The 26,961-nt window shown below is 39.4% G+C and overlaps 4 protein-coding genes across 5 annotated transcripts; 1 reads left to right on the forward strand and 3 right to left on the reverse strand.

Moving 5' to 3' along the window:
* The first annotated feature begins 534 nt into the window (after positions 1-534).
* LOC5514605 (urease accessory protein D) lies at positions 535-5,942 on the forward strand. Of its 2 annotated transcripts, XM_048729336.1 has the most exons (9): positions 582-742; positions 838-1,031; positions 1,725-1,886; positions 2,004-2,132; positions 2,536-2,627; positions 2,950-3,061; positions 3,305-3,386; positions 4,186-4,289; positions 4,360-5,942. In XM_048729336.1, the coding sequence occupies exons 2-9, from the start codon at positions 924-926 to the stop codon at positions 4,432-4,434; spliced, it is 864 nt and encodes a 287-aa protein (XP_048585293.1). In that variant the 5' UTR covers positions 582-742; positions 838-923; the 3' UTR covers positions 4,435-5,942. The 2 variants fall into 2 exon arrangements, with proteins under 2 accessions (XP_048585294.1, XP_048585293.1); XM_048729337.1 differs by lacking the exon at positions 838-1,031 and having other exon boundaries at positions 535-742.
* Positions 3,272-11,632, reverse strand: LOC5514606 (octopamine receptor Oamb). The gene is made up of 6 exons (XM_001634785.3): positions 11,291-11,632; positions 8,273-8,559; positions 7,704-7,846; positions 7,194-7,376; positions 6,840-7,009; positions 3,272-5,445 (listed from the first exon to the last, which is right to left on the reverse strand). The coding sequence occupies exons 2-6, from the start codon at positions 8,556-8,558 to the stop codon at positions 5,169-5,171; spliced, it is 1,059 nt and encodes a 352-aa protein (XP_001634835.2). The 5' UTR covers position 8,559; positions 11,291-11,632; the 3' UTR covers positions 3,272-5,168.
* Positions 11,633-15,025: 3,393 nt separating this feature from the next.
* On the reverse strand, positions 15,026-18,238 carry LOC5514607 (adrenocorticotropic hormone receptor). Its single transcript, XM_032384225.2, has one exon. It carries the CDS (start codon positions 16,994-16,996, stop codon positions 15,962-15,964), a length of 1,035 nt encoding a protein of 344 aa, XP_032240116.2. The 5' UTR covers positions 16,997-18,238; the 3' UTR covers positions 15,026-15,961.
* A 2,321-nt stretch (positions 18,239-20,559) lies between these two features.
* LOC5514662 (myosin regulatory light polypeptide 9) lies at positions 20,560-24,054 on the reverse strand. The gene is made up of 2 exons (XM_001634787.3): positions 23,503-24,054; positions 20,560-20,966 (listed from the first exon to the last, which is right to left on the reverse strand). Exons 1-2 carry the CDS (start codon positions 23,892-23,894, stop codon positions 20,852-20,854), a joined length of 507 nt encoding a protein of 168 aa, XP_001634837.2. The 5' UTR covers positions 23,895-24,054; the 3' UTR covers positions 20,560-20,851.
* Between the last annotated feature and the right edge of the window lie 2,907 nt (positions 24,055-26,961).

A 26,961-nucleotide genomic window follows, 5' to 3' on the forward strand; every position in this document is an offset into this window, starting at 1 on the left:
GCCAGTCAACACTCCTCTCCCCAAAGTCAAATGGTTTTTTATAAGTCTTTTCACCCCGAAGCCAAATAAATCAATTCCAGGTCATACAGACCCAGAATAGCAGTGTAAACAATTTTGGAATCAATTTGGTTTCAGAAAAGACAGCATTTAGGAGAGCTGTGGTGATTCATTAGAAAATTATTTTCTCATCCAGGCAAAGCCAAACAAGAAAAAATCATCATGAACCCACCTTTGCTTGCAAATATCCATAAGAAAAGCACTCAATTATGCCCCAAAAGACTTCATGATGTCCTGAGACACTCTCCTTATATGCTCATAGCTGTATTTTTGATGAAAAATACAAGCAACCATCAACTTGTGCTGGCTTCAGCACAACGACGAGGGATTAAAAGTGGGACCGCAAAACACTGTTGGAAAGCTTGGATACCGCTGACTAGGTGCAGCTGTGTTTTACTTTGACGGGCTGTATAAAACTCAGAATAGGGGGGGGGAGGTATCTGTTTTCAGTCTGTTTTTTGTAAATTGAGCTCAAAAAAAGCCAGGAGTCAATGGGTTAATTAGGTATGAAAATCTTCTCTTTCAGACTTCCTGTGGTAAACTTGACCACAGGGAACCTGGCCCTGCAAGAACACTAGACACAAAAACGTGCCGGATGTCTATGTCAGTGCTACCGAGCAAGAGCAGTGTAGTGGAGCAAGAGATGTTTTTGTTGCGAAATCCACATTTCGTTTTGGGTGTTATCGTACGTAACCTGTGCCATTTTATTATATGAATTAGAGAATTTGAATAGTCTAGTAAGTATAATTTTAAGGCAAGCATTTTCAAATTGTTATTTAGACCTTTCGTTGAATCAAACGCCAAACACAACTTAAGCTTATAGTGACAACCCAATATCGAGGAGTGGATTAGAAACACCCATATAGATGTTATCCCCCACAAGACACCATGTGACGGTGGAAGGTCATGCCAGATTTGAGCTAGACTCAGAAGATGATAAAACTGTCTGTACACATCTGCAGTTTACTTACCCGGTAATTGTTCAGAGGTCATGAACCTCCGATAGGTGTGGGGGGGGGGGGGGGGGGGGGAGAGCTGTATGTGTTTGTCTTGGTCTGTATGTGCATTGGGGTGTGATTGTCGTATCATTTAGGCTATAAAATTTTACCAGCTGCTCACCCATAGGTTTTTTTTTAAAGATTCTTCAGATTCTGCTATGTCCTAACAGGCCCTACCCAGGAAGGGGTGTGAATGCCCCTTTCCCCCCACAACGGCTGAAAGTCCACTTTTGGTTCTCAGAAAACTTCCTCCCCCCTCCCCCAAAAAAATTTAGGTCCACTTTTTCTGATTTCACCCTCCCCCCCCCAAAAAAAAAAAAAAATCCTGGGCCTGCCTAAGGGGTCTCACTCGAAGGAATAATCCAATAATAACAACAGGATTAGAAGACTAGATGACAACACTCTTAATATTAGAAATAAGCTTGATGGTAGAGTCTCTAAAGAAGACCACAATACTGAAAATACATTGTTTTTAGTACTATCTCTTAGGGGTAAGAATTGTTTTTCATCACACTTTAAGTGCTATCCCATAGCGTTCCACCCTGGGACCCCCCTATAACTCAAACTCTAATTATGCCATTGGGTGTCTGTGTTGTTGTTGTTTTTATAATGGGGTTTTAACCGGCAGTAGTTCTCTGATTTTATCAAGTGTAACAACCTTTTTTTTAGCTCAAACTACTAGTCCCAAAGTATGCATCTGAAAACCCTCGCTGCAAATGGCTCTACCTAATTGCTTATGGTGGTGGTCTGGTGGAGGGGGATAGTATTACACTTCATGTAGAAGTTGAGAAAAATGCATCTGTTGTGCTAACATCACAAGCCTCAACAAAGGTATCAATATAAAAATTTGAAGTCATGGTAGACTACATAGAAGAAATAGATTAGAACAAAAACATTACATCAAAATTCGTTTTCTCTTACGGTTCTCTCAACCCTATGTCTTTATAGGTCTATCACTCTGAAAGAGGACGGACTACCAGCCAGAAAATATCTGCAATGGTTGCTGATGGAGCTTTGCTTGCTGTGCTACCAAGTTACCTAGTCTGTTTCAAAGATGCTCTTTACAAACAAGATCAGGTAATAGGAACCCTGTTTGATCTAATGACACCTGCTTTTTGACTGCTTTATTGATCACATTTGTAATAATAGTCTTCTTAATAATAATAATGAAGCATATATTTGCTTCTGCCTTTGCACTCATTTGTGTCCTTAACAGAGTTCCACTTAAACTACAGGTGAAATCTCCTTTTTTCATATGGTACATGTACCTTTATTTGCCCCCCCCCCCCCTCAGCAAATCTTGACTAAGCCCCTGAACTATTGAAATTCTTGCAATTATGAAATATTATCTAATGGATCTCCCAAACACCCTGGACAGAACTTTTTGTTAGAAATGCTAGTAAGGACTGTTTGTTTATTATTTGAATAAATTAAAGTCAGCAAACTGATTTGTATTGCTGATTGTCATTTTATTTGTTAGGTTTTTCACCTGGCACCCCAAGGTAACATCATTCTATTGGACTGGATGACTGCTGGTCGGATGGCTTGTGACGAAGCCTGGCAAATGACCAGGTATAAATGCGTTATGCTAATGAAAATACAATGTATTATCATCACCATCATCATTGTCTTTGTCGTCTACAGAGATTTCTCGAACGAAGATCCTTATATTTTTTTATTTTTTCGAGGGTTATCTAGGCAGGCTTGTTTGGCCAGGGTTTTCTGAATGGGGTGTGCAAAGTCTTAGGAATCACATGGCAAAAGAATAGTATTTGCGAAGATCCTTCAATAAGAAATTACCTACTTTTTTGCAGCCAATGGGGTGCACACACTCCCTTTGTAAGTCCTGTAAAGAGCTCAAGCATTCACTAAACATTGTTTATTTTTTATGCAGTTGTTCCTTGCAAAATGAAGTCTACATTGATGGCAAATTAGTGTTTGGGGATTCTATGACTCTGGCCCAACATAGTGATAACCTATTGCAATACAAGATGGGGAAAGTTAAGGTATAACTTACGTTTTTTCCAATATGCTATCTCTAAGGATTATAAAATCCTTCAACCACAACCAATTTGATATCTCTTAGGGGTAAGAATTTCTGTTGACCACGCCCAAAGTGCCATCCCTTATAGGGTTTAGATCAATTTTGCAGATGATCACCCCTGTCTGTTTTAATCAGAGCCTCCCCCCCTAGGCTGTTACATCTGAGACACAACTGCATAAAACAAATTTCATTCTTTATTTCATAGGTGGTTGGTACATGTGTTATCATTGGCCCATATTTTAAGGATAAAATCTGTTCGATCCAGGAAAAGGTTAAGTCATTTCACTGTAAGTAGTAGTAATAGAGCAGTTATCAGATCGAACTAACAAAGAGGCTTTAATGTATAGTGACAATATTAAGGGAGCGGTAGTTTATTACGGGGGTGGGGGGGGGGCTGGCAAATATGTAGGGGGGCTACATTTTTTTTAGGTGCCTATTTAGGGGGGTCACAGTTCAGGTACTGATCTTGTCTTTATATAAATAAATTTTGAGAACCCCTCTAATGGTTGACAGACAAAGCTTCCCTTTCCAATCTGTTTAACAAAACGAATACTTTTAAATGTCAAAATGTCTTTGTAAAATTTGTATTTGTTGTTTATCTCTGTGGCACTCTTAAATAAGCGAAAGTGACAATTCACCCTAAACTTAATTAAAAAGGACAAAATTGACATGCTAGCTGATCCATATTTTAATAAAAGTTATATTCAGTCACACTCAGTATATTAAGTCTCTTTGGTTTTAAAGACATAATTATCTAATATAAAAAAAGGGAGGGGTTCAAATTTTTGGGCCATCGGTTAGGGGGGGCAGGACTTTTGAGCTTTGATTTGAGGGGGGGTAATGATTTTTTTAGCCCAGGGTTTTGCAAAAATACCCACCCCCCTCCCAGTAATTAATGACCGCTCCCTACTATGGTTCGGGCTTTACATTTCTTAAAGGCTAACATCAATACTGAATCTGCAGATAGTGAGTCGAAATATTGTATTTTTAACTGTATTTAGATTATGCTCCCTTCCCATTCTTAAAATCTTTGTTATGTTCCAACTTCTGTAATTATGAATGCAGCTATCATTGTTTCTTTTCTAGATAAATACAAGTATAACAATGTGATTACTATTTCTGCAAGCCCGCTTGCACCATTATGTGATGGCATAGTCATCAAACTCATGTCAACTGAAGAGGCAGAGATGGTAAGAAAATTTACACAACAGTGATGTGCAGACAATCTGAAAATCTGATATCAAAAATGTTTCTTTTCAGGTACAACAATGTTTTTCTGATATCATTGCTGATGTGGTGCCGAATATTGGTGGGGATCCCCTTATAAAACAGTAGACATAAGTATAGATGCAGTCAGAGGTCTGACCAGGAATGTTTTTAAAGGTATGCCAAGAAAGGTGTAAAAATGCTTTTTATTAAGCAATACAGTATTTCACTTAAAATGATCATCACAATTCTATTTGTGTGGTAAATATAAGCATGCAGTATTTGTGTACAGGTAGCTTCATCTATGCATGCTCTTATTTTTGCCTTCAATTATCTGTGAGCCACAAAAGAAATGCATGCAGGAAAGGTCTGATGTGTCGATGAACAGGGGTTATCCTGAAATTTCAGAAAGGGTGCATGATAGTGTAATAGGCAGGGCCTGGACAAACCCAAATTGCAAATCACCTTAGACAATACAGCAAATGTATGGGGAAATCTCAGGGGGGTGGGCACCTCCACCCCTTCTCCTTATTTATTTCTATTTCATTTTATCATTTCATTTCATCTCTGCTATTATTTCTTGTCGCTCATGGCATTTGGCTCTGAGCTACTGTACTCAGACTCTGAGCCCTCCACTTGGCCATTCAAACATGTGCTTTGACTATTTTTGTGTCTTCTTATTTCGATTTGCTGCTCTGAACTATTTTGATAAGTTAAAACCATTACCATCTGGACATGGGCTCGAAAATTTGGGCATGCTCCAAGTTTGATCTCGTGCTCTGATATCTTGATAACGTGTTGTTACACTTCGATCATGTATGTCAAATTTCCGCATCACGCGCTTTGACGTTCTGATCACGTGCTCAGACATATTGTTCACCCTTATTTGCCGTTGGATCATACCCTCGTAGACTTTGATCTTGCGTCCTTGAGCTGTTGTTCCTTGTTGAAGAGAAACCCCTGTCATAGAGCCTGAGCTCTCTACCTCTGAAACGTGACGTGACCGCGTGGATTACGAGTTTTCTGAACGCCATGCGAAAGTCCTTTATCATAAAGCTGTAGATGAAAGGGTTCAGGACAGAGTTGAGGTAATGCAGCCATTTGGTCAACATGATGCTCTCGATGTCAATAGGACACTCTCTGAAGAAAAAAATATAGTGAGAAATCACTGCCAAGATTCCGTCTAAATGTCTATCCCCATCTTTCCGAGGCTTGCCTACTGTCATGCCTAATACACGCAGAATGAGGGCATCATACAAACAATGCCCAAGTTTAGTGGGATATGCTACGCCTGTATAATCCGTTCAGAATTTGAATCCCCAAGACTTGCATTCTAACCAAGAGAGTGTGATGTAAGAAAACAAATTCCCTTGTGTTTAAAAATAGCTGTCTGTTCTAAAAATAACTCCCAGAGACGATATGGGCCACGGGGATTCGTTCTCTTACATCATACTCTATTGGTCTAACCAACTGCATGGTGTTTCCCAATACCCTATAAGGAAGCCAGTCGCTATCGACATGTCATGCCAAACCTGTATCAAGCTAGTATGTACATCAAGATGATGTCAAACGGCTAATCCAATCAAATGCTTTTCCATTGTACAATTGAGCCAATAAAAAATGCCATTGAACTGTCATTTTGTTTTGGCGCGAAATCATACTCAGCTTAGAAAAATCCAGCTGAGAATCCGACAAATTCAAAACAGATGAGCGCCAACGTTAGAATAATAGCATGGATAGCAATGAATATGGCTCCAAAGAATATCCAAAACATCGACAACCATTGTTTTATTTGTTGTAAAGAGATAATAGAGAAGGACAAAATCTATATATTCGGAAAATCTTCCCTTAACCTGCGCGAAATAATTCAACTGTGTCCCGAAGTTGACTTTCAAAGTTTAGAGAATCGAAAGGACTTGTTTGTTTGATAACCATGCTTTCGTACACTGTAATAGTTTCAAAGAGCAAGAGATAATCTCCAGTCTGTAAAAAAAGAAATCAAAACACTTTCGAAAGCTTCACTTCACTTTTAAAGAAGTGTTTCGAGCATTCCCGCATCTCACAGGGGTTACCAGCACTAAACAAGCAAGTATCGGTTCTCGCGCTTCTTTTTTGAATGAAAATACACGGATCGTTATTGGTTTGCTTGCTATGGCGCGAACGGTTCTTGAAATATGGTTCCCAAAATTTGATTGGCTAACCGCGGGAAAAGAAATGTAGTTCGAATCTTAGCAGCCCTTACGGGAGGGAGCTCTGTGTGACTCCGACCGCTGGGGGCTGCGAAGGAGACTAGCATATAAAGTACACCCAACACTGTTTGCATGTCCAACCTGCATAATACATACACTATGAGAAACAGGTCCATGACTAGCAACAAGTATAACCTAAATATAGTGTTCACCACAAGCCTGAGGCAAGTTTCCTTTCTAAATTGTACATAACGTACACAAGGCAAAACAAGTCGTAGACTTATAATGTCTAACCTGCATAATACGTACACCTAAAGCAGACCAAGTGCCTATGTCATAACCAACCTGCAGACAGCGTACACCAGGTTGAGAATGAAGAAGGGACACCAGCAGAAGAAGAATGCTCCCATCACTACAGCTAGTGTCTTGGCGGCTTTCATCTCCTTCGGAAGACAGAATCGTTTTGGCTTGCCGTTTACCGTCATGGTCATCTTCTTTGCTTGAGTACGGGACACCTAAACAAAGATGACGCAGTTTGTTAGACATCATTCCCACATCGTCATTGTCTTGCAACAGCATTATCGCCTTGCGAATACAACTTCCACGCAAGACAGATTCATGGGTTTTAAATGTTGGTCATGTAGTGAACATTTCCTCAATCAAATGATCATTATCACTGAATTGATTGTGTTATCCGACCTTGAATATCATGATGTACGCAGTGCTCATGATGATTGTAGGAAGCGTGAAGCAGAAAACAAACGCAGACAACTGGTAAGCCGGTGGAGGCCAGCCCCAGAATAGGAACTTGATGGCCGCCATGATCAGCGCCACCATCCAGATGGCAATAATAGCGACTTTCGTCTTTCCCGGGGTCACAATCTACAAATATGTTTGGAAGTTTTTTCACGTGAGAAGATCTATTTCGTAACAAGTTTAGGCAAACATGAGCACAATGATTTGAAAGTAGATGCTAATGGAAATGGTGATGTGATAATGTTTAAGGAAATGGGATTGATGATGGTAATGGTAAAGGTGATGATAATAGTTATGGAGATGATGATGCTGATGGCTATTTAGTAATAGTAAAGAAAATGGTAATTTGTGATGGTGATTGTTAAGGTGGTGGTAATGGTAATGGAGATGATGGTGATGGTAATTTGTGATGGTAACGGTGATGATTATGGTGGTGTATTATTTCATACCCACCTGGTGGTACTTCAGTGGCGAGGAGATGCAGATATACCGTTCCACGCTGATAAAGGTTAAGTGCAGGATAGACGCCACGCCGGATAACACGTCCGCACACTGCCATACCCTCCGCAGCCATTCCGTGTATATCCACTCCGGCCCTATAGTTCACACAGTGGCACATCTATCTAAGGCTCGGGTGAAACGTGAAGGGGGAACCACATCAATCCAGATTTAAGTGGACGCGAAAATTATATTTTTTATTTTATTTATATGGTTAAAATAATTGATATTCTCGTGACATAAGGGTCGGACCGTTAGACAATTTTTTGTGCAACTTCCCTGTGCAAGCTTTGGTTGCATTTGTTTATCTAGTCTTGGCTGCATGTAATTTTATAGGTTTTTCTTTTGATTCGCCCCTTATTGAGCTGTTGGTACGCTTACGTTTTGCTTCTGTCAGCTTTAAACCTATATCTTTCTTTCTCAGAACAATAGAACAAAATAAAGAGTCTCATATTTAGGTCTAATTAATTCGACCCTCTTTTTTTTTTTTTCTCGCTCAAATCCTTCTTGTCCATCTACACTACCTGTAAGTAGAAAAGCTGCCCACATCGGCATAGAAAACACGGCAACCAAAATATCCGTGAGTGCTAGGGATACCACGAAGTGATTGGTCACGCTGCGTAGCTTACGAAACTTCGCGAATGCTGAGATGACGAGTCCGTTCCCGGCGATAGTGAGAATGATTATGAGAAGCAGAAAGATGGTGGATATCACCTTGAGAGGCAGGTCGAACGATGTACGCTCTGTCGGCGGGGTTTTCAGGCTCGAGTTCGAGGTTACCGGCTCCGTCATCGTCGCTATTGATGTCATCCTAAAATAGTTATGATACAGGCTTCTTATGTACTGTTGAATATACGAGCAATTTTAGATCATGGTCAAGGATAACCGACGGGTGATAGCCATATGAAGGACTTTTAAATAAATGTGATGATAAACAAATGCTAGTTAAAGTTATTAAACTGAATCAATTACAGAAGTTTCAATCGCTATTTTGTTCGATGAATCATGGAGCCTTAGTAATGCATGGATAGGTTGACTTTGATGTATGTCAAGCAATACAATCCAAGAGTTCATTTGCTAAAGAAAACGTTTTCATTTTCTATAGTGACCATCTGGATCTGTTATTTCTCTAGTGTTTCCGGTATATTTCTGTCCGCTGTGCCTTATAAAACAGGCACCAGCAAATTATCTAGGCTTAGCAAAAGAGCTTTTTTTTGTTGATGATGATTTGTCTTCCAATATTGAAAGATAACAATAAGGTAATTTTCATTCCAGTTTTCATTGTTGATACTTAACCTTCATCATGAACGTCCGTTACACACCAATGACTCGGGTAAACTATTTTTCATTGCGACTCGCGCTAGCGTGGCCACCTTGACTAGTTGTCTGTTATTCGTTATAGTTAATGGCTAACATGAAGAAAACTTCACTCGTATCTTTTGAAATAAGCTTGATATGGAAACAAAGATAAGAACATAAAAACCGAGAAATGATGGGGGAAAGTTTATTACATTTCTTGATGGAAAATGAAAACAGGGACCAAATATATTCTAGTATGTTCTGATTCCGTTTGTTGACAAAACTATTTTTTTAGATGATGTTAGTTTCATGACAAATACAGGAAATAACAGGACCATACGAGGCATTTGTTAATAACAAATAGGTACACAAATAACAAAATACAGTATAAACCTAAGGAAGTGATTTTAATTGAAATTGTCACAAATTCACCCTAGGCACTGATTGAACAAATTTGCTGATTCAAGAAGCAATTTTTGTATTTTTTCCGGTAACAAACTTGAAAATACTTTCTTTCACAAAATAAATAATACAATAACGGACAGTTTAATCTTCGTATAGTTGTTGTTATTATTTTTTTTCTCGTCCAGGGCAAGCTTACACCATTATATATTTTTAGTATTACACGAATGGAGGGCAACATCAAACCTTTCGCGAGCCTCAATTGCTCTAGAAACTGTTAGCTGATATCTTTCTGTAGTCTTTTTACAACTAACATTAGTTTTGCTAATTACCTAACAAATCATTTTCTTTTCTTGATTCAGCTCAAAGCAACATATAAGTTGACTATTAAAATAGTCAGTGGCTCCTCAAGGTCTACTACGGGCACCGGGATCCATCCTTATCTTTGGCCGGGGACGGAATTGAGTTACCAGTAACAGGACTTGAGTAGCCCAAAATCTATCATCTTCACCTAAAAATAGGCCCCGAAAATATGTCTACCCCTAATACATTATAATTTAAGCCTAAAAAAGACAAAAGAACGGGAACTAGATTTGTGGTAATAAATAGAGAGCGGAAATTGGGGAACACAAGAGTCCAGGAAAGAGGGATTCAGAACCCCGTTCGGGACCCAACAGCTAATGTATTCAAAACGCACTATTGGTGTCTATATTATTTTAAAAATAGCCATGACTTTGATAGCCTGACTTGTAAGGGCCTACGTAGATGTTTAGAGAGAGTTTTACTTGTGAGGAAGGCATTTTTGACGCCTGAAAAATGTGCGCATCTGTTTGGTAGGTATTCAAAGGAAAACTAATCCAAATATGGAGTTTGTCTTTTCCTGGATGAAGCGTGAACTGTACGTACATGGTACGCTATTAACTTCTAATTGTTTTCTCGACATGCGAACTGCAGATCTATGGCGCCCAAAATGATTAAATATTAAGATTTCGATTAAGTCTTTTTGTTGAAGTTTTCAAACATCGAGCATCCCTATGTATTTCCCCTATGGCGAACCTGCGTTTGTAAAGGCCTCCGGGAAGAGCAATGCATTTCGAACATTAAAGGAAAATAGAAATGTCATCATTATCAGTCTAAAGGTGTTTTTGACAAGTAAGTTTTGAAATGTTTGAATCCCTAAAAAGATTTATTGGTACTTTTTAATAACAGTGTATCTCATTCCAAATCTTTCATTTCAGCATAAAGATTGAAGAAAAACAAACGCGTAAAATGGAAACTTGTACTTGGCCTGCTCCTTAAAGTGAAAGTTAGATATTTTTATTTACGAATAAAATGGTGAATTTGGGTTAATTTTTTTTTTTTTTTTTACATTTCATTTGATCTCCCACTTGAAAAAAAAAATGTTTATCCGTCCTCGTCGATATAGCGCAGCTGTCGGGTTATCTCAGGTTTTAAGATATCGAGTACCGAAATTCACATAAACGAAATCAAGCGTTTGATGTCCCGTGTATACGCCGAACATAATTTTTCTCACAAGAGATATATCCTTAAGTTAGCGAAGTTTTTCTTTTTATTACGTTTCGTTGAAACGAACCGATCTAATTTCAAATAAAACTGATTATACAAAATAACTGTAAACGACTTTGAGAATTCTTAGTCGCATTCGTTTCCAATTAAAAACAATTATTGTTACATGCAAAGAACTGTACTAGTCGATGTCATTGAACAAACATGAAGAGCTTTCGTTTTAGTGTCAACCTACGCTAGGATAAATAATCAGTGAAGAAGAAAAAAAATATAAATATATATAGTTATATATATATATATATATATATCGGTACCTGTTTCCCTGTAGTAGATCAATGAAGATTTCTGTTAGAATCGCGTAGATGCGAATTGATCATTAAGTCAGCGGTGAGGACAATGGTCTCGTTCGGGCCGAGCGCTTCACCTGTGAGGGGAATAGAGACAGATGGCGCGAATTCTCACAAAGAGTGAGTCGCGCCATGCACTGCAAACAAGAGTTATTTAGCTCCCCGCTGTTTTGACAGGACTTCGGATACGGCTCGGTTTGTTATATTAGTATTCTTTTGTGGGAGGAGCATAGATACCAAGACAGACCAATTCAAGAGTATACTGGTGAACTGGTACGTCTTGTCGAGTAGAGGTGGGATAATAAAACTTCTGTTTAATATAAGGAGTTGTTTAGTACTCTGACATAGTGTGGGATTAAGAATTTATATTGGAAACGGTAGGACGAGAGGATACGAACAATGACCCATCACTATTGAGATTACTAAGAATGAATAGATTCTAGGCGAAATAGAAAATAAAAAAAAAGAAATCCATCAGAAACCTTAAGTTTAGGTGGGGATTAATTGTTTATTAAAAGAAAACAATCGCCATTTCCATCTGTGAACCTCAAAAGTGCTTGAGAACAAAATAGGTCTATAACCGATAACTGATGATTGCTGGCAAGATGCAGAAAAATGGTAAAAAAGTCTCATCTCGGAACTGCCCGAAATCCTAAAAAGACTACCATCTTGTGTAAATATTCGATCGTGGCAAAATGCAAACAACGATCAGTTCTCGTGTCTGTCAAAAACACTGTTGTTTCCACTCAAGGGCCATGTATTGCTGTTACTGTAATTGGAGCCATATTCCTACCGCGTCAACATAGTAGAAAGCAGAAAAGGTCTCTATTTTGCGCGCCACGAGAATTCCAAAACTCCGAAATCAGTAATTTCCGAATAAAACCACTGGACCGCCTGGATAAATAGGCTAGATAAATATGTGTTCGCGCGAGATTCGATAATGATGGCCGCGTTGTATCCTGGGTAATACAGAAAAACTCTACGATTGTTTGTTATGGATGTTTTGCTCCTAGGGGCTTGGTATGGTGCGCTATTAGTTGATCTAACAGATTTATAGTTTAATGAGATTACAATAGCACTCCGCTTACTCAAACTCAGTTCGAATTATCGATTAAAACATATTTTTATATAGAGCATGAATACCTTAAAGTATCTTAAACAAACAAACAAATACGAGAATAAAATCTATCAAAATGTTGAGAAGAAACAATGGTGCATTTCGGGTTAACGGAAGAAAATTTATTCAAGATATGCAGTTCGAATTATTCAGGTTTTGAGTTCAAATCTTTCCAGAACTCAGGTTCAAGCTCGTTATGGACAGACAGGCCCTTGAAAAATACCCCCTCCCTCCACCCCAAACCAAAAAAGACAAAATGGCAAATGGTTCGCACGCTTCTGTGCGTATCTTTCATTTTTACTAGTGGGCGTGTTTTGTACATCAAGCACGAGGTCGTAGCACACTATTGGAGTAAGATTTATAGAAATTTGAGGTGAGAGATTACGCATAATGCTAAGTAATGGTACACATTACCGACTCAGCAAAGCTCGAATTTTGCGCGGAAATTTAAAAAATGTCGCAAACAGGAGCCTTAACAATGTAGTCTTATCTATCACCTTTGTGGCCTAGCAAGAAAGATAACAAGTCAGATCTGTATGATTGGTCTACTTTTCGTAAAGTAGCCCCCCATAAACCTTATTTATGAAAAGAAACTAACCTATATCGAACATGTTATTTTTGTTAATTACCACTTGTGCGATTAGCGGATGAAGATATATATTATTACAGTTAGAAAGCTCTAGATGAGGCTCTTGATAGTTACAGAAAGTTTTTAGTCATGCTATCTACACCGCTTTTAAAAGTCCCTAGGAAAACTTTTTCTGGCCCAAATGTACGCGGGCTCTAAGTGTACTGCTTGTATACCGACCTACCGGTCCCTCACGTGAGTGCTATGAAGTACAATTAGAGTTACCCCCACCCACTCCCCCTTAACGATTATTGGATTTATTAACGAGGAGGGCTGGGGGCTTCATTTTCGCATTTTTGAGTTCTGTCGCGTTCTAACTGACACTGGTATGACAGGTGTGTATATTTGTACCTGTAAGTGGTATTATGTGCTTTAGACGATGTTGGGGAAATGTCCATTTGTGATTACATGCATCAGCGCGTCACTTTTTGACATGTTAACATGTTTTAGGCCATGTGTGGGTTTATGGATTTGTTCAATTTAAATTTTGTGCCCCTTTTAAGGCATCTTTAATTTGACGCTTCAAAAAGTTTGTCAAATAATGCTCGATTTAGTATAAAAAAATATTTTTCTTCTTACTAACAGACACATGTGCAAATAGATGAATCAAGTACGGGATATACACTAATTAAAAAAACTTCAGTACAAACGGCGAATGGCAAATGGCACTTCCAAGGTTTTTATAAATGAACTCCAGCGATACCAGAGCTATACATCGATAGCCTTTAATTGATCATTGTACGATTGATCCATGTTTTCCTGCATTCGGTTCAAATATACAATGAGACGCATGGTACCGTTCGTATGTGGAACTAGCTTCATGCTATGTATAGCTTCATGTATGTGGAACTAGTTTCATGGTTTAGCTTCATGCGATGAAGCTAAACCATTTCCACACTACCTGTCTGAGGAAAATTCTCAATGTTCGCTGGCAAGAAAAGATCCCGGATACTGAGGTCCTTGCACGTGCAGGTCTGCCCAGCATTCACACCATCCTGAAACAGTCTCAGCTCCGCTGGGCGGGGCACGTAGCTCGTATGCCTGATGAACGGCTTCCTAAGAAACTTCTGTTTGGTGAGCTTCAGCACGGAAAACGCTGCAAAGGTGGCCAGAAGAAGAGATTTAAAGACACCCTAAAACTCTCGCTGAAAGCATTCAACATCGATCACACCTCGTGGGAGCTTCTGGCACAAAACCGTCAAGGTTGGCGCCGTGTCATTCGCAACGGTGCTGAGGCATGCGAGGCAAATTGGACAGCTGCCGCAGAGGAGCGTAGAGCCGCCAGAAAGTCTCAAGATCCCAAAGCTGCAACAATACCATGCCCTCAGTGCCCCAGGCTTTTCCGTGCACAGATTGGCCTTATTAGCCATCTGCGCACCCACAAGCGTCCTTAGTTCCGCTCAGGATGACGGTGAAAATGTAAAATTTGAACACGATGGTCCTCGTCGTAGCGACGGACAAACAACACAATGAGACGCATGGTACCGTTCGTATGTGGAACTACCGTTTGCCCATTGCCATTTGCCGTTTGTACTGACATCGTGTATACACCTATTTCTATTAACCGATTAAGATTGAATTGAAGAAAATGGAAAACCGCGAGTGCCTGAAACCAGTGGCTATGGAGAATACTATTATTGTGCTTATATAACCGACAACCATTAAGTCTCGAGTGAGGCACATATAGTGAATGAACGCATTTATACAAGAAAACAACATTCTTTATCCAACCTACTTGGGCCATTTTCCTTTTTCCTATTGTCAACCTTATTTGAAATGGGTGTATATCTTTTTTATAGAATAAAAGAGTTAAATCAGGGGTTTGTAAATGTTGTAAAATACATATCATAATCAAATTCGTTCTGAAGAGAACCTAACCTCCCATGTGATATCCCTGCTTGATTTACAGATTAAGGAAATAATATTAATATCATTAATTATTATATAAAGGCTGGAGCCGTGTCTTCTTCATTTTTTAATTTTCTGTTTCGTGACAATTCTCATGCGTCTATACCCATAGATTCGATATACATGTAGGCGGGCATTAATACCTCGATATGTAGCCTGGCGTGAAAACCTCGATATATAGACTGGCATAAAGACAGCGATATATATAGAGCTCCAATTATAGTTCATTGTTTCGGCAAAAATCCTGAATCTAAAGTCTAAAAGAGAGCCAGACAAGAGAGCCCAAGCTGATATCCAAAAGAATTTTAACCTGATTAATTATTTATGTCTGATTTTGCAATGGGCTTATAATTTTATTTGTTAATACCAATTTATATACTATATACACTTTTTACTCCTTTGAAGCAGATTCCGATTCCACCAATTACACAAATTACTACACAAATGATAAGAAATTGTTGCGCCCATTTTAGTTTGCTAAGCTTAGGCTAAGTTCAAAAGTCGTACTATCCATGAGCCGTATTCGATGCAAATGCACGCAAATGAATCAAGTCGATTGTTGAATACGGCGTTACGGCGATAATACGACGTTTAAACTTAGCCTAACTGATGAAAATAAAATTAGATCGCGCGCGTATGAACACAATTTGATTCAGCTTCACTCCAATAAGAATATATTTTGGTGCTATCTGAACCTGGGTTTTAAGCATGTTTTTAGAATTTGGTGAAATCTCAGCCTGAACATTCTTTCATATGTTTACCATCTATGCCTACAGGATCTGTTTTCAGGTGGGTTCAATAATCACACGAGGAACCCATTGGAAGAGGGCCAACCCCTGCAAATAGCCACTCTATTTCCCTTGATTACGCTTGTAAATGAAACTTCTTTCCTTATTTAGTTATTTAGGAATTTGACCGTTACCAGCCTTGGTCTGGACCTGAGGGCTTCCCTCTAGACTGAGGGCTACCCCATCTGCATCATTGATTATAGATACATATCCTCCTGAGTTTCTGTTCGACAAAGTTTATTTCGCGTGACAGCTTTGAATGTAGTAAACTTTGCGTCCGTTGAGTACTCGGACACACGCTCCACGTGGACCGCGGGTAGCCTCAAAACGCGGCAGAACAGCCTACCCAGCGATCGCCGGAATGCTTGTCGCAGCTCCTTGCTGCGCATGAGGTAGATCAAGGGGTTCACTAAAGAGTTACCGAATAACACCGTTGTGGTCAGCTCGCGTGCGCGCTTGAGCTCCAGTGCATGCTCCTTTGAAGAAACCGAGCCCACAATGTGGACGAACACGAATGGAAGATAGCAACAAAATAGGCAAATGACGACCAGGAGCATGGTAAAGAGAGAGTGTTTGTACTTGATAAGCTTTGATTTACGGATGTCCCTACTTAGTGAGCTCCGGCTGTGGGACCTGAGCAGGCGCATGGCTTTCACGTAACACACCGTGATTATCAACAAACAGACGAAGAGGAGAGCTGCGGCGATGGACATGTACTTGGGCTTCCGAGAGTAGAACCGCGCGATCACCACGAAAACTGCCAGAAACCACAGTCCGGCTATCAACCTAAGGATCCTTCTTGTTGTCACCTTCTGCCGGTAGCGCACGCCAAGACTAATTGCCAGGTACCTGTCACAGCTCAGCGCGGTCGCCGTGAAGAACGAGGGACTGCCAATCAAGTGCGCTAGCACATTTCCCGCCATGTACAGCGCGCAGAATGTGGGCACGTCCCCGCGCATTTCCGCCATCTTCCGCCATATATACAGCGGCTGGATGACCAACCCAACGCCAACGTCCGTCACGGCGAGGCTGCACACGAGTAGGTAGGACGGGGTGCGTAAAGAGGGAGTTCCCAGGATCGCAAGCAGTAGAGAGCTATTTGCGATCGTTATGGTTACGGCGAGGACAAAGTTGAGGACACAGATGACGATGTTCATGAAGTAAAACTCTTGGACCGCTTCTGGACTGTACAGTACATTAAACGGCCAACAAATCACCGTGGAATTCATCATGATCTTAATCCCCCTCTAGCGCGCTCCTCTAAGCGCTCTCAGTCTATTCTGTCTCTTCTTTGAAGGATTACGGAGATTGTTGTTGAGATGAGAACGCCGCACCGGTCGCGGCAGATACGCTTGTTGCTTGTCTGGTCACGGCATTAAACACTTGTCTTTGTCGATATATATTTCTCAAAACTCGTGACCTGAGCTTCCTGTAAGTAAAAAGACTCGTCTGTGTTGTTCTCCTCCCTATTCAAATTATCCCTTTAAGTCTAATTCAGAATCATGGCATCTTGTATTAAGATAAAGTGGATGAAAAAGCAGCTGCAGCTTTCTGTCGAGATGCGCCCTCTGCTATCTCTATCTCAACGGTTAGATAAAATGCGCCAGTCAAACTTGGCGAACGCTCTTCTTACAAACCCGGCGGCTACGAAGACTCTACTTTTGACTCCACTCGATGAGAAAATGTTGATATTTCTGCTTTTTAACAGTCGCTTACCAAAAAGCTTAAGGGAGAGACTTGCAGCAAAAATTAACTCTCCGGCCTTGTGTTTAATTCTCGGCGCTCAAGGACAAACGTCTTGACAAACCACGCTAATTGCAGTGTTACGCTGGTGCCTGCTCGAATTATGACCTTTCTTCCGTTACGTCTAGATCTCTATGGTAAAATGCATCTAGCCTTTACACTGGTCTGACATCCAGCGCACTTTACGAGTGCCTCTTTAAGCAATATCTTTCCGCGCTTCGTGACAACACGGCAAACAGTGTTTGAAACCCAAGTATGGATCTAAGTAAGGCTACGTAAAGGCCTTTGTATTTTATTTGTGCGCGACACTGGTTGGCTAATCGACGTCACTGAAGTTCCTCTTGTTCATATGTAGCACCAGGTGTTGAATTCTGACAGATGGCATGACAACGCCGCAAGACGATCGATGGTTGTGGCCTTGGGATTCCCTGACCGCGCGCAATTTGTAACAAACATACAAGTCACCGGCCTTTGTCTTTTGCTGGCCCAACGGAATGACCCTGGTAAAATGAGTCAGCTAAATTTATCCATTTAGATATCACCGAAAACAGCACTTTACAAAAATAACGCAGATTTTGAGATATGCAAAACAAAACCTTTCTTTCTGTTCATGGGTCGAACTAAAAGACCCCTATTAAAAGCCGTTATAACTGCTTTAAAAAAAGGTTTCGTGGTCAAGATGGAGCCAAAATAATATCTTGGTGATGTGTAGATTCCTGACGCGGTCGGTTTGCTTGAGGTGTTTTTGACAAAATTTTTTTTGTTACTGCTGACTTATATATACCATTTATCGTGTTCAGTTTCCCTCAGGTCAGAACCCTGAGGCGTTTATAGGGTCAAAACACTAGATACTCAATTAATCTATAATAAACTGAAATTGATTTTTTTTAAACTGCAGGAAATACGATTCTGTTGAGCTACCTTTAACCCCCTGAAAACTTTTCAGCAATAAACATTTGCTAGCGATATATAAAGTGCACATCTAATGGTGATACTGCAATCTATAAAAGGCATCGTGGAATTGTCTATTTGCATCCACTTGGGGAAACGTTATTAAGCCAGTCAGCTATCTCTCTAAGACAGATTTGCTTTAACGCTATCCTTTTAGGCTGTGAATGGAACACCTTCGGGAAGCTAGAAAAAGTAAATTACATTTGTCCCATATTTCCGGACATTGATAATTTATTCCTTTTGATTCCAACTCATTTCCTCCGATCGTATAAAAGGACCATTAGGCTTCGATTGATATTTCGGAGCGGTAGTCTGTGGCGGTGTTAGATCGCGACCATTACCATCCAGATATCGGCAAAGTGTTAGTTTATTTTTGTTTCATACACGCAAAGCGCAATATTCTTTAGCGCGGTATATCTTATTTCGTAAGTATAGCAACAATTAGCGTGTCCTATCAAAATCTTTATGGTGATCTTAATGTCATGTTGCTAATTTCCATCAGTTTTAATAAAATCTAAAGCACGCCGTGATATTAGTCCAAAGTTGTGTGTATTTATGGTTGGGTTGGTTCTGTTTGATATGCGATAACCTGTAGCACTTTTTTAAAATAGAATTCTTTTTATTTGAAGATAACAGGCGGTATATTGTCAAAAGATAGGTGGAATGCTTACCTGGATAAGATTATTAAAGGAGTTCAAGGATGGAGAAAATAAAAAAGATGAAAAAATTGAGAGAAAAAAAAAAGAAGAAAAGAAAGAGAGGTAGCAGAAAGACGATAAAAAGGAGACTTAAGAGAAAGAATTTAATGAATGAAAAAAATGAAAAAAAACGGAAATAAGAAAGGAGAAAAAAGAGAAAACGATGGTGAAAAAATAATTATTTTTAAAACTCGTGCTCTCTTGCACTAACGCCGCCTGCAAATGCTTCCTTCTTTTGACACTCATACCGATTCTGTTGACTTATTTTGATATTCGTGTCCAATTGGCGTCATAAACTTGACGTTTTGTCATGCACCAGCTAATTGGAAAAGAAAATCTGATGTTCACTAGCAATCATAAATTTCCATGCTTCAAAACAACGTCAAAATTATCATGATTTATGTTGACCCAAATATTAAAATTATATTTTTCCCCTGATGAGAAAAACCGTCACCCACAACTGATCTTACGATGCTCCCTTCTCCCCAGGAAAATGGTTTTTAGTTCAGTTTTTTTTTAACCCTGGCCACTAACGTGCCTGGTTTAGCGCGCACGCGAAATGTTTGTTTAGTGGATTCGAAACATCCTGATTTTAAAGCATTCCCTGATTAAGATTTCATGTGATGAAAATATCTTTATCTTATCATTTTGAAATATTTTATGCTTTTATGGTAGGCATATTTTTATTCTTAATTAATAGCATTGACGACGCAGATTTTTTTATTTTATTTATGCTTTACTCTTACAGCTAATTAACCACAATTCTAGAAACAATTTGTTACAAGTTGGATACATAACAGGTCGCATTCCCTGATTAAGATTTCATGTGATAAAAAGATCTTATCATTTTGAAATGTTTTATGCTTTTGAGAGGCACATTTTTTTATTTTTAATTTATAGCGCTGACAATGCAGATTTTTTTTAATCAAACTTAGGCTTTACTCTTACAGCTAATTAACCACATTTCTGTCACGTGATTACGAACCTTCACGGAAAAAGCGTACAGCACAAGAAACATATGGACGAGATTTATGATTTACGCGTATTCGGGCACAAATATTGGGTTGTATGCACAGACTCTAGCTGTTTTTGTGCTTAGCAGGGTACGTAAAGTCCCAACCAAAAAGTACTATCATAAATCCATTTCCATCCGCTCGATTTGAGACGTCGATCCACTGTATTGTATTTAACTGGCAGATCAAATGTCATTTTTATTTAAAAATAACTCCGGATGGTAAATTTTTGTTATTCCGCGTGTTTTTGACTGTTTTTGCCGTTTCCGAAATAACACTACTAGGTAAGTGCCCCTTTAACGTGATACTGTATTTTTTTTCCACTCCAGTCCCCGCGACTCCGCCCGCACGTGCTACTAATGCAACGCCGCAATAAACCCCACACATAAATCATCGAAAACATATTTAATAGACGACGATAACAATCATCAAAATCTAGGCAACGTTATGATCTCTGGGCCGTATATGGTGTTGCCTGAAACAGACAGATATTCTTTCACTTGAGCCCAGTGTCCCTCGGATGCTCACAAACTAAAGGTAGATGATAAGATTATATAATATAATAAACATTTACAAGCTCGATGAGAGAAGCTGCAATTTTTTATTGAACAAGGTCTGATCTTAAGCCTGTTCCTGTGGGATTGGAATGATGGCGGGTCGTAGTGGTACTGGATCGGTCGAACTAGTCTTCTTTGGGCCCGTTCTTGATAATATCTGTGAATTCCTTATACAGGATCTCGCCCTGTTTTGTAGTCGGGCATTCATCCATCATGTCTTCCCATTCTTCGGCGGTCATTCTTAAGAAAAGTAAGACAAAACGTGCATTACAAACAAATAAAATCTAAAACATTTTTATTTTTGAGGAATGGTAAATTCTCCCTAAGCTATTAGAGAAAAATTAATGCAAAGTTCATTAAGTCCCGTAAAAAAATAGAGGAGATGGTATTGATTACGAAGTGGGGTTTCGAGCGAAAAGAATGGGCTCATCGCGCAAATACCCTTCCCCAGTGACCCTATTAAAATATATTTGTTGAAGCAATTCAAAGAATATGTTCGCTTTTTTAGTATGGACGCCTCCTACTCACACAACAGTCGCCATGACATGGTGGGGGGAGGGGTGAATTAGAAAATAATTTTATTCGTCCTATCCCCGGCTTATCGTTATCTCGCGATCCATTTTCCAATTTTTTTTCTTTTAAGATAAAGATAATCGTGATTTGCATGCATGCTCTAGTCACGTTACAACTACATTTGGTCTGCAAGAAAATAAAAGTGAATTTTAAACATCTAAAACATCTCTTCCATCGTTAGAAGAATTCGTGACTATCACATATGAATGCGGTTTTTGGTAGTGACTCATCGGCTTCATCTACGATCTTTATTCTAGGTTAGATGTTTGAACGGCAGTGAGCATGCTCTAACTAAACAAAATGCCCGGTGTCTCCACTGGCTTTTATCCTTTAAAGAATTAGACTTCTTTCTCTCGCGTGCGGTTTTCGCTAGTCACCTGTTAGCCCGGTCTATCATCAAAGATTCCATCTCTTCATTAATCCGCCATAACAGGTTGGCCAACTTCTTAAAGACTGTTCATGGTGTTGTGCCAAGCTCTATTCCCATATCTTATGTTAACTGAATTAATAAAGTCCTAATGCCTCTTAGACTTGGTTATGCCTTTAATGTCACTAAGAGGATATCCCAAAGTGCGTTTATGATACCAGAATTTCCTGATTTTAATTCGATTATTAAATTCGTGATCGTTTGATGTTATCTTTTTGGTTTCAAATCGCGTAAAACGCCAACAAAAGTATCATTTATAGTGAGGACTCCTTTGAAAACATAAGGTTGTCGTTGTTTTTTTATACTTTAGGATAAATGTTTTTTATATTATTTTTACTTTAATTTTAGGTTTACTCACAATAAAAAATTGACAAGTATTTGTGTATATTGTTGGTTGCTGGCGTTGTAGTATATTGTTATGACAATGTTTATCGGCGAACCAATTTTTAAAGCTGACGCCTAGTCGAGTGGGCTTGGCGTTTTCTTCTAGCAATGTTCTACAGACTACCCCCAAACCCCAACAACATTCCCACGATAAGACTTATCCACATTTGAACGAAGCAAGGGGTATTTTGTTAGGTAGGTTAACCCATGGAATGGTTTACAAAAGGCTTTTTCATCTAACAGTAATAGCAGAACAATGAACACAGGAAAATTAGATGCACCAATGATTTTATTAGTTGGTCACTCAACCCAAACAAACATAGTCTGCTCGTGATAATTGACCATATCTTTAGCGTGCCTGTGTTACAAGTGGAATAAAGCACCTATGCTATGTTAACAGAAATAGGTTGATATAACTTTAGGTTCCTGTATTTAGTATTTAACGAGGAGATCCGACCATGTTTCGTTGATAATCTATAAAATTAAGTCATGGATTTACATTTAAAAAAACATGAGCACTTTTTGTCTTATGGGAAATACTGCGAGCAATACTTTTAGCCTTATGTTGAATTTCCGAGAAAATTTTTCGGCCTTATTGTTTTCTATTCTAACGTTTGTTGAAATCTCTAGAGCAGCCTAGAGGCAAATTGTAATCGATTAGAGACATTTTGTGTGAAGATAGGTCAAAAGGGCAAGATAAAACGATAGCTTTGAAAAATGAGATGAAGTGATCTGAATCTCAAGAAATAATGTTTCTAAAAAACAGAGATTTTTTTAATATGTTCTTAAAGGTGCCATATCCAGCATAGAGGTTAACACAAAAGACTCTGCTAGCCCCATACAATCAAAACAGGCCTTCAACTGTGCACAGTTTCGGAGAAACATAATCTTTTGGTTATTATCATGTTAGCATGATTCTTTGGCATTGAAGCATATTAAATCTTTTCTCCATAATTATTCTAGTTCCAAGGAAATAGTGGCTTTGAGAAATTCATAGATTTCCGTTATATAAATGTTTTTCGCTACTATTGTTTTCGTGCCGCTCGTTTAGTCTTTTTTATATAAAGGTTCTCAGTCATAAATTACACTAATCCTAAAACAAAAGAAGGTGCTAATTGCACACTTAAAACTGTGTGACTGCCCTGTGAATATGTGAACTCGATTCACTTTTTACTCTGTTAACATAAAGAGTTACATACTGAAGGAAGATGGTAACTTTTTAAAAGTCATTCCACCTGTTGCTGTAATAGGTACAGTCATACAGCGCAAGAAAGGATCAAGGCACCCTCGAAGACAGCATAACAACAATCGTGTTTTTTTAACTTGGCTCTTTTATATTCCCTTCTTTTTCTCTTTGGTAATTATAAGTTTTATTGTTAAAATAATAGTTACCTGTCGCTCATACTCATGCACAACCGCTTGAGTTTTTCCTCGTCAATAGAACCTTTGCCTTCCAAATCAAAGCTGCCGAATGCGTTTCTGATGACATCCTCGGGGTCTGTGCCGCTGATTTTCTCTCCGAATAACGTCAGGAACATGGTGAAGTTAATGGGACCAGACGCTTCGTTGAGCATATCTTCCACGTACTCATCGTTGACCAGTTTGCCCAGAGAGTCGAAAACAGCCTTAAGGTCGTTCTTGTCGATGAAGCCGTCTCGGTTCTGGTCGATCATGTTGAAAGCCTCCTTAAATTCCTGGATCTGGGACTGTTCGAACATGGCGAACACGTTCGAGGTGGCTCTCTGGGCCTTCTTCTTGCTTCCTTTCTTGCCTTTACTTGCCATTTTTGTGTTTGTGTAAACAGAAATAGGGAGTAACTAGAAGAGGAAGATGAGTTGCAGCACTGCTCTCGTTGGGAAGCTTACTGCAATCTCAGGCCCGGCCCAATCGATAGTACAAGACCCTCCACAATCTACCCTGTACTTTATATCAAAATCGAAGAGTTATGCGTGACGTCAAGAGCCCTGTAGCCTTATATGGTCATGGGGCGAAAACAGCGTCCACTGTGTTCCACTGTCACCAACGCCATTTTTATGAGAAAGCACTTAATCATGCGTGCATCTGTTTGACTTTCCTTTTTATTAGAATCACAAACCGCAGCTTATTTCCCTGGATGAGTCCAGTTGATATGTAACGTTTGGTAGAGGTGAACCTTAAGGGTTTTCCCCTTACAGGTGTAGCGCAAGCGACGGCAGAAATTTACGAAAGAATGCGTGCCTAGATCTATTTGGAAGTCTGTTATTGGCGTGACGGCGAACAGACGGGTTATCAAGACGAGACATGACATTTACGATCTTCACGCTAGCTATCGCCGCATTAAAAGAGAGCAATGCGTGGGCCTGTTTGCTTTTAACGAGAAACAGTAGGTCAGCATTTCAAGTTTACAAGTGTGTACTTGATTACTGCCGCAGTAAACGGCTTTTCATTTGTTAAACGTCTGTTTTTGACACGACAGGCATAGTGGTTATCTCGTTTTGCTACTGATCCGTTTTAATACAATAATGGTAAAAAATGACGGTCACCATTTACAAGAATATCACTGAACCTAAATGCACGTGAAATCAAGATGAACTTTCGAATAGCACTTTGCCGTCTCTATAGCAACCTTCTAAGTGGGCGCACTGTCGAGCCTGACTTTCCTTTTGTGTTTGAATTGTCCGTTATACAGACTTAATATAGGGACCTTAAGCAACGACGACGGCAACGCAGACGCCGACGGCAGAATGGAATTTTATTCAGAATTCAATAGCAGCACGTGGAAATGCGTTCTGTCTGATACATTTCAACCGCTTTCCGTTAAACCACGACATGAAAACTCCAAGTTTCACGGCCAATTGAGTACGCGGACGTTTGCACTTTAACTCTACTAACTACGTTCGCTGCTAGAAATGTCCTTAGTTTATTTTTATCTGTCACTGACTATAATGTTTTGCTTATTCCATTAGAATTAAATTATTTTATCATCGTCACGCGTGAAAACACCTTTTTTGTTCGCGTTGTCCTGTCCGTCGTCGTCGTCCTTGCTTAAGGTCCCTAATAATAACCATGGAAGCAACACCCGCCAATTTACAACAGGGCTGTAGCAGGGGGTGGGACCACTAGGCGCACGCACCCCTTCACCCATCCAAACACACCCCTTCACCCACCCAAACACACCCCTTCACCCACCCAAACACACCCCTTCACCCACCCAAACACACCCCTTCACCCACCCAAACACACCCCTTCACCCACCCAAACACACCCCTTCCCCAAATAATTGCTATAAGGAAATACAAAAATACCTGTCTGTTCTAAAAATAACTTCCAGAGACGCTATCATGGTCCACGGGAGTTCGTTCTCGTACATCATATTCTCTTGGTAGGCTGGGTAGTGCTTCTAAATAAAAACCAAATAATTCAATTGCCATTTTGTGCCGTGTGACCATAGAAGCAGTGGCGTATCCAGGGGTTGTGACTGGGGTCACATGTCACCCCCCTCTTTGAACGAAAAAAAAACATTTTGGGAAAAAATAAACAGGAGACCTGGATTTGTGTTTATCTACGGTTATTCGTTTTTTTTTTTACTTATTCATTTATACCAGTAGTAGGGTAGGTATGGAATTAGCCCCTTTTTTGCGCTGGAATACTAATTTTGAGCTGGAATAAATTATCTTGCGTTCAGTTCCGACGGCCAATCATAGACGGTTATTCTATTCCGACGGCCGTCGCATCTATTCTTCCCACGGCTATTCAGTTCCGATGGCCGTCACATCTATTCCATTCCGACGGCTGTTCAGTTGCGACGGCCGTCACATCTATTCTATTCCGACGGCCGTCGCATCTGTTCTATTCAGCCGGTGAACGTTAAACAAAACCTACCTGTGTTACTACCAAACGTGGTCTCAAGTCACAGTTAGACTAAAAAAATAGCCACGAAAAAAAAATATCTGATTGAATGATAGGGAAAGCGATGCGACGAAGTGGAGGAAGTAGAGAAGAAAGAAGATGCTGAATACATTGACGAAAAACGCTCGTTTTCTATTTTATAAAGATGTGTTATTTATTGGCTTAATAAATTATAAGATTAGCCCGTCTTTTTGTTTACGGTCTTGTCATCTCAGTATTTGATCTTCTTATGCTAATACATGGTGCTCGATCGTGGATCACGCAAAGAGCGTAAAAAAAATCGTACGGTCGCAACTGAATAGCTGTTGGAATAGAAAACCTTCCGAATTGAATAAATAATTACCCTTTCGAATTTTAATACCCATAAAAAATGTTTCTTTAGTGTTTAAACTGACAAACGATGAAAATATGTTACTACTTTTGTAATTCTACAAAGAAAGTAAACAGTTTGGTTAAACTATTTTATTACAACAACTCTCATCATACAAATTAATAAGGTTAATACAAAAATAAACCTATACATAAACTAGAGCACCTGATATAGGGTATCCATATTTAGGGCTCTAGGCTATAATAAAGTTAATGTACTTTGATTATGGTATCTATCGCCTGGCTTTCTAAAGGACTCTTCTAAAGGCTCTTTTTGTTCTCTTTTGTTTACATGTCTATAGAATATATGCTGTCAAATCCTGCAGTATGTTAATTCACTCTAGATTACATAAAGTTATTCTTTGAAACGGCTTTTTCCCCGGTCAAAAAGTTCAACTACGATTGTAAAATGGTTTATTCCAAGTTGGGACATCTGCTTGCTGAGGAATCGGCTGCTCCCTGAACATCTTTGACAGCAGGAATTTTCTCTTATTTATCGCCGATTCTGTCGCTTCACTCCAGTCAAACCCGTCGTTGTCCATGAGATTTTTTTGCGTATCTATGATTTTCTTGAAAGTTGGATTCTTCCGTAAA

The sequence above is a fragment of the Nematostella vectensis genome, chromosome 6 (genome assembly GCF_932526225.1).
Source record: "Nematostella vectensis chromosome 6, jaNemVect1.1, whole genome shotgun sequence".
NCBI classification, from domain to species: domain Eukaryota; kingdom Metazoa; phylum Cnidaria; class Anthozoa; order Actiniaria; family Edwardsiidae; genus Nematostella; species Nematostella vectensis.